Source organism: Etheostoma spectabile, chromosome 4 (genome assembly GCF_008692095.1).
Source record: "Etheostoma spectabile isolate EspeVRDwgs_2016 chromosome 4, UIUC_Espe_1.0, whole genome shotgun sequence".
NCBI lineage: Eukaryota > Metazoa > Chordata > Actinopteri > Perciformes > Percidae > Etheostoma > Etheostoma spectabile.
In genome coordinates this window covers 3,847,218-3,854,565 of record NC_045736.1, presented here as the reverse complement: position 1 = coordinate 3,854,565, position 7,348 = coordinate 3,847,218, and the positions used below count along the sequence as shown (strand labels likewise).

Here is a 7,348-nt window from a genome sequence, read left to right as displayed (position 1 = left end):
GGGAAATAAAGAGTATGCACGTCTGTGTCAAAGAGAGAGAAGAAACAATAGTCAGGTGGAGAAAGACAAAAACACCAACGTCAGAGCAGCTACAGCAGAGGGCTATAAAAAGATTCGGCGCTCACAACAATGAATGATGTGTGTGCACATGCTCTGTGTGTACCTGTACTTCATGTGTCTTTATTGACTCAAATAGGGAGCATATGAAACTCAAGGATCTTGTTAATTTGTATTCATTGTGCCAGCTTGAATGTGGTATGCATGTTGAATGCGTGTGGGGTGGTGTGTGCCGTAAACTCACAAACACACATTATTTTTCTCATAAACATGTTTATATTGTTGAGGGAATAGCCAGGAGCAGCTACAGTGTTTTGTGCCATTTTCAATAAAATATTTTAAAAAACAAAGAACGAGGCAAGGTGTAAACTGCTGCACTGGCATGGCATTTGAAATCCCTAAAACAAAAGTTTTAACTTTAAATTAAACTGCACTTAAAGGTGCTTCAAGCAATGTTGTGCGATGTTGGAAGTATTGTCAAACAAAATGAGGCTAGCTCGCCCCACGCTCCTCCTCATCCCGTCCCCTCTCCCTCCCCTTCCGTGCTTCCGCAATATAACCCTCCCCAACCCCCACCCCCAAATCCTTCTAGCCGGTTACTGGCTGGAAAGCTGGAACACTTATTTTTTTGGTGCTGGTTGGCACAGTTTGTTTTTGTTGGTGTTTTTTTTACAGTGTGTTCTGGGTACAGGCAGCTAGCGGATAGTGAAGAGATGTTTGCTGTATGTGACAAAAAATGTTGTAGCCTAAATAAAAATTCGTGATATGGCTTAAAGCGACTTTAATAAATAAATAGGCCCTGATCAGAACTGCCAAACACAAAACTCTGACCATTCAATCCAATGCCATGAGGCATCATTATTGTCAACGAATGATCAGAAATATTTTTTTACAGTCCGATAATCAGTTTAAACATTTTAACCCTCCTGTTGTCCTCAGGTCAAATATTACCATTTTAAAAGTTTCTATATGTCAAAAATTAGATTTCTTTCAACCAAATTGTCCCCAAACATTTTTTTTTAAAGCAACAAAAATGTTGGAAAAAAGTGACAAAAATATCAGAAAAAGCGTAGAAAAACAAAAAAATGCATGGGCGACGGGAAGATAACAAGGGTTATTGTAACACGTTACATTACCAATTTTAGACAATTTTCTTTTTGTAAGTAGTACACTGCCCGTGAAAAAACTGTTGTACGGGGTCGACTTTGGCTCTAGATAAAAAATTAACCCTGATGAGTTGGGGCTTGCTATTTAAAATCTATAACATAAAAGCCTGTGTTACAAACTCCAGGTGTGAAGTTTGTAACACTAACTCTCTAACATCAACACCAAAAATAACTGCATACAGTATATGTCACACAGTTCTTGCTTAGGCATGGATAATAACCCGAAAATATTGTTCAATATAAACAAAATTTCTATAAAGAGTGTATGGTGGGTGTGTGTGTGTGTGTGTGTGTTTGTGCTTAGGGTCTTACCACTTCCGGGGGCACCCTGGTAGCAAGATCATGGATGGCCTTTCCAAGGATGCACAAGGAGGAGAGAACGAACACAACCCCAAGGATTACACATGCTCTGCAGATGGAAAGACGGACGGACAGACAGACAGAGAGCAGGTGTTGGGAGATCACTTCAGTGAGTGGGATGTTTTTGCTAAACCTGTTATGTGACCAAATAAAGTCAAAAACCAAAGTTTCCCGACAAAAGGAATTATAAAAATCATATATAGATATATATACACACATATAAATACATACATACATACATACATACATACATACATACATATACAGTGGTGTGAAAAAGTGTTTGCCCCCTTCCTCATTTCCTGTTCCTTTGCCTTGTTGTACACTTAGTGTTCGGAACATCAAACCAATTTAAACAATAGTCAAGGACAACACAAGTAAACACAAAATGCAATTTGTAAATGAAGGTGTTTATTATTAAAGGTGAAAAAAAATCCAAACCATCATGGCCCTGTGTGAAAAAGTGATTGCCCCCTTGTTTAAAACATACTATAACTGTGGTTGTCCACCTGAGTTCAATTTCTCTAGCCACACCCAGGCTGATTATTGCCACACCTGTTCACAATCAAGGCCTCAATTAAATAGGAGTGCCTGACACAGTAAGGTACCAGAAGTCCTTAAAAGCTACACATCCTGCGAGACCCAAAGAATTCAGGAACTATTGAGAAGAAAAGTAATTGAGATCTATCCGTTGGAAAGGGTTATAAAGCCATTTCCAAAGCTTTGGGAATCAGCGAACCACAGTGAGAGCCATATCCACAAATGGCGAAGACATGGAACAGTGGTGAACCTTCCCAGGAGTGGCCGGCCGCCCAAAATTACCCCAAGAGCGCAGCGACGACTCACCAAGAGGTCACAAAAGACCCCACAACAACGTCCAAAGAACTGCAGGCCTCCCTTGCCTCAGTTAAGGGCAGCTTTCATGCCTCCACCATCAGGAAAAGACTGGGCAAAAATGGCCTGCATGGCAGAGTTCCAGAGGAAAACACTGCTGAGCAAAAAGAACATCAAAGCTTGTCTCAATTCTCCACAACACATCTTCATGATCCCCAAGACTTTTGGGACAACATTCTGTGGACCGATGAGACAAAAGGGAACCTTTGGAAGGTTGTGTGCCAAGTATTCTGGCGTAGAAGGAACACTGCATTTCATAAAAAAACGTTATACCAACAGTAAAATATGGTGGTGGTAGTGTGATGGTCTGGGGCTGTTTTGCTGCTTCAGGACCTGGAAGACTTGCCGTGATAAAGGAACTATGAATTTGGTCTACCAAGAGATCCTGAAGGAGAATGTCCGACCATCTGTTGTGTACTCAAGCTGAAACGAACTTGGGTTCTGCAGCAGGACAATGATCCTAAACACACCAGCAAGTCCACCACAGAATGGCTGAAGAAAAACAAAATGAAGACTTTGGAGTGGCCTAGCCAAAGTCCTGACCTGAATCCTATTGAGATTGTGTGGTATGACCTTAAAAAGGCGTTCACGCTGTAAAAGCTCATTGCACGTTATCGCAAACGCTTGGTTGCAGTTGTTGCTGATAAGGGTGGCCCAACCAGTTATTAGGTTTAGGGGGCAATCACTTTTTTACACAGGGCCATGATGGTTTGGATTTTTTTTCACCTTTAATAATAAACACCTTTTTACAAATTGCATTTTGTGTTTACTGTGTGTGCCTTGACTATTGTTTAAATTGGTTTGATGTTCCGAAACACTTAAGTGTGACAAACATGCAAAGGAACAGGAAATGAGGAAGGGGGCAAACACTTTTTCACACCACTGTACATACACAAATACATACATACATGATTTAAGTGATAATACACCTAATCTCACAAACACATTTCTCAACACAATCAGTGTTTGGGAGATTTCAGAAGACCGTCTACACTGTTGTTAGGGCACTGTGTGGTACCAGCATAAACAAGGTATCGACTTCCATCAGAGCACTTGAGGGTGGCACTTTTTCATGTTTCTTAAATTTTGTTTTTTAAATATTAGGGGATAATGAGGTTAATGTTTTTGGGAAGTGAGGCTAGAGGATGCTTGCTCTGGTGGTAATGGAATAAGATATTGGTTATTCAACACCTCTTCACTGCTTCATTATTTACAGTCTCACTTCCTCTGACACATCTGCTGGGCCCGAATCACAATATCTGCATCCCAACTACGTGTGTCAAACCAAAAACAGACACACAGCATCTGACAGGTGTAGTGACGCGGTATGTCTCCTTTACTGATTTGTATGCTGGTTGGTCACAACAAAAACCTTTCCCTGACAAAAAGGTAACTTTCAACGTATTCAGATGGTTGAGAAATGTTTCTCTACAAGACACACTTGGAAATTCAACTACACTTTAGACTCTAGCTGTAGCTATTATAGGTGTTAAATTATGCATGCATTAACAAGATACTGGTACATTAACACACCTGCAGATCCCACAGTTAAAAATAATGGGGGGAAAGATAGCATATTACAAATAGCATGTAAATACAAATGTAGCCCTAAATACACTCTCCATCCAAGACATTTTTTAAGCAATAAAAAATAGATTTGTTTGGATTCAGGCCTTTATTTCCATAGGACAGATGAAGAAATGAAAGGGGAGAGAGAGGGGAGGTGACATGCAGCAAAGGGCTGCAGGTTGGAGTTAAACCTGTGGCCACTGCGTCGAGGAGAAAACCTCTATATATGGGCGCCTGCTCTACTAACTGACCTTTCTGGACACATCCAAGATAATCTTTATCAATTTGCCCCAACCTACTTCAAAATCTGTAATTATTTGCCTATGCCTCTGTCTCTTATGCCACTGTATCCATTCTTTCAGTCACATACACAGTAACCTGGAAGTCTCATTCGGTCTCATTCCTACAATGTTATTTTGTTTTTGTGAATGGATTACCAAAAGACAGGGCTGGACAATTAATCGAAAAGTAATCAAAGCCCAAATTGAGATCTTCTGTCATTTTCCCATGTTGGTTATTTTGGTTTGTTCATCATGTTAATATATTCCCTACTCTGTGTGTGTGTGTATGTGTGTGTGTTCATGTACTTCCCCCTTAAAAACATAACATGCGTAGTCGTGTGATTCTGCCCCGTCCAGTCTGTGGCGTGGACGCAACACGGAAACAAGTCAACTGAGCAATAGGAGTAGCATGTACCAAAGAAAAATGCAACGTCTGTCGTTTGGACAACTTTTGGCTTCAGTAAAGATGTAATCTAAAGTTTAGACAAAAAAAAGGCGAGTGTGAGCCAGTAACAAAATTATCATTCAATCATCGGAATCAAGGTAAAATGTTCAATTAATCATAATAATGATTTTAGTTCACATCGTCTAGCCCTACTGGAAGAAGCAACAAACCTACATGTGCAATATCAAGCTACAGGAAGTCTAAAACTCTGCCCTCCTCCAAGCCAACCTGTCCTCACTCCAATCTCCTAAAATACTGATGCTTGGTCAGTGGCTCTCAGTGTTGGATACCAATGCAAAAAAAACAAACTTTAGCGTCTGTATGGGAGACTTTTTGTGTCAATAACAAACGCCAAAAGCAAATGACCAAGTGTTGCTTTTTGATGCAATGGGATTGACAATGTGTTGTCTAAGTGTAAGCACAAAGTGTTGAAACTCTAATGGTCATGTTTTTATATTTTGCAACAAATACAGCGTGTACATGAAATGCTTGTTCTCACTCTTGGTATGTATGTGGATGTCATTTTTTCTATGCATATGTGGTTCATTGTTGACTACTGTATAACAAATATTTTGTGTGTGCTAATGATTTTGTACATCCAGGAATGTATGTGAGCGTAGTAATGGATGGCAGAGCGGCAGCTCAGTCTTACATCCTCTGAGCGAAGCAGAGGTGCCGTTGTAAGACCTAACACCAACGAGGCTCTGTGCAACCTGACCTGCCACTTGATGGACTCAGCTGAGCTGCAGCAGGCCCGCAAACTGATGGATTTAACCCTCATGCTGTCCTTAGGTCAAATAGACCCATTTTCCTATATCAATGTTCTTTTTAACTACCCAATTGTAAAAACTCAAAATAACATGATTGATTTCACACAATGCTTTTTGGCAAGTACAAATCTCAACTTTCATTAATTTTGGGTCTTATTCAATTTTACAGCATTTGAAAACAAACTGAAGTGGTTTCGAAATAGTATTGAGTAAAAGTTGACTTATTCCGGTTTGTGATTATCCATCACATTAATTTTAGTCTAAATAATCTTTTTCTAACTCAAAAATTAGGTATAATTTCCTATGAATAAGGTTTATTGACCATAAATTCCAAAAATAACTGTAAAACTAAAGTTAATGAGTGTAAATAGTGTCACGTAGTGTTGAAAACGGCAAAAGAAATGAAAAACATTGGAAAAAAAGCGTCGAGTGTTGGAAAAAAGGGACAAAAACGTAAGAAAAAGTTAAAAACATTGATAAAAAGTATCAATAAAAGTCTTTTTCAATGTTGACGGGAAGACAGCACAAGGGTTGACAGGCTTATGTTTAGCCCAGATGGACAGTGACCTGCTGCTGTTAGGAATATATTGGTCCACTCCCTATCACCCTTGAATGAACAAATAGAGGTTCTAAAAAGTATGTTATCTGCCCAGCTGGGTATGACCAACACGTCTGAAAGCCTAACAAGACTGGGCCTCACACCCTCAAAGGTGCAATTAATATGACAGTATCCAGTTAGCTCAAAGTTCCAACATGCCCCTGAACTGCTCTTTCACTCAAAACACTTTTTTTTTCCTATTGGAAAATATTGGAACACAAGGGATTTGGAGTGTGGTCTAAAAAGGCCAGTTTAGACAAATAACCCCTTCCCCTCTTGCATCCATTCATCCAGCCTCCAACAACTCAATGCTACCTTCACATTGAACATACTTTATCAACGTCTCTTTGAGTAAAACATTAAATATTGACTATGATGAAAATAACACCATCTCTGATATCAGACAGCAACAGAAATCATCGCAAAACTAGATTTAGTTGTTGAATTTGCATCTTTGTAAAAATAAATAAAGTTTAGGGGGAATTTGTAAGACTGTTAAACTGTAAGAGAGACGGGTGAAAACTGTAAATGAACAATGAAATACAGGAACTTTTGCTTTAATGCAGGTGGAGAAGAGTAACCCAGATTGCATCACACCACATACAGTATATTCATCATGAATAAAACATTAACTATACTCAACAGGTTGTTTGGTACTTACATATACTCTCTGTGTGCAGAGTGCACCGCTGCTGCATTGCTGTAGCGCCAGAGGACAATGACTGATGACAGGACATCCAACGTGGCATCAAACTGCAGCAGAGACAGAAACTCAGCAACCGAGAAGAGGAGGAAGGGGTCGCAAGTTGCTAGTTATTACAGTGGTTACATTTAACTTAATGTAACAGCTGCATCATTGTAAGGAAAAGGAAAGAAAGAGCATGTGTTATACACTAATACAATGCAAACAGATTATTGTGTATATGTTTTTAAATGATATGGCATATGTTGTGTTATATGATACTGTTTCAATGCTGCTGAAATGAAAAACCACCACATTCAAATGTATCAAATGGGTTGTGGCATGTAAGAATCCCAATCTTCTTTGTGTTGTTGAAAATAAAAATACAGGATGTAATTTTGCCAGCATTGTAAATATCATCTCAAATTAAAACCTGCATGGTGTTTTATCTTATTTAATGTAACTTAAAGGTCCCATGGCATGAAAATATTAATATGTGTTCCCCCAGCCTGCCTCTGGTCCCCCA

General features: G+C 39.3%; 1 protein-coding gene across 1 annotated transcript in view; it reads right to left on the bottom strand.

Annotated features, from left to right (window-relative positions):
• tmem163a (transmembrane protein 163a) overlaps positions 1-7,348 on the bottom strand; it is a 73,796-nt gene that overhangs the window by 12,827 nt on the left and 53,621 nt on the right. Inside the window, 2 exon segments of the mRNA XM_032512964.1 lie at positions 1,536-1,632; positions 6,802-6,893. Coding sequence (XP_032368855.1) covers positions 1,536-1,632; positions 6,802-6,893 — 189 coding nt within the window.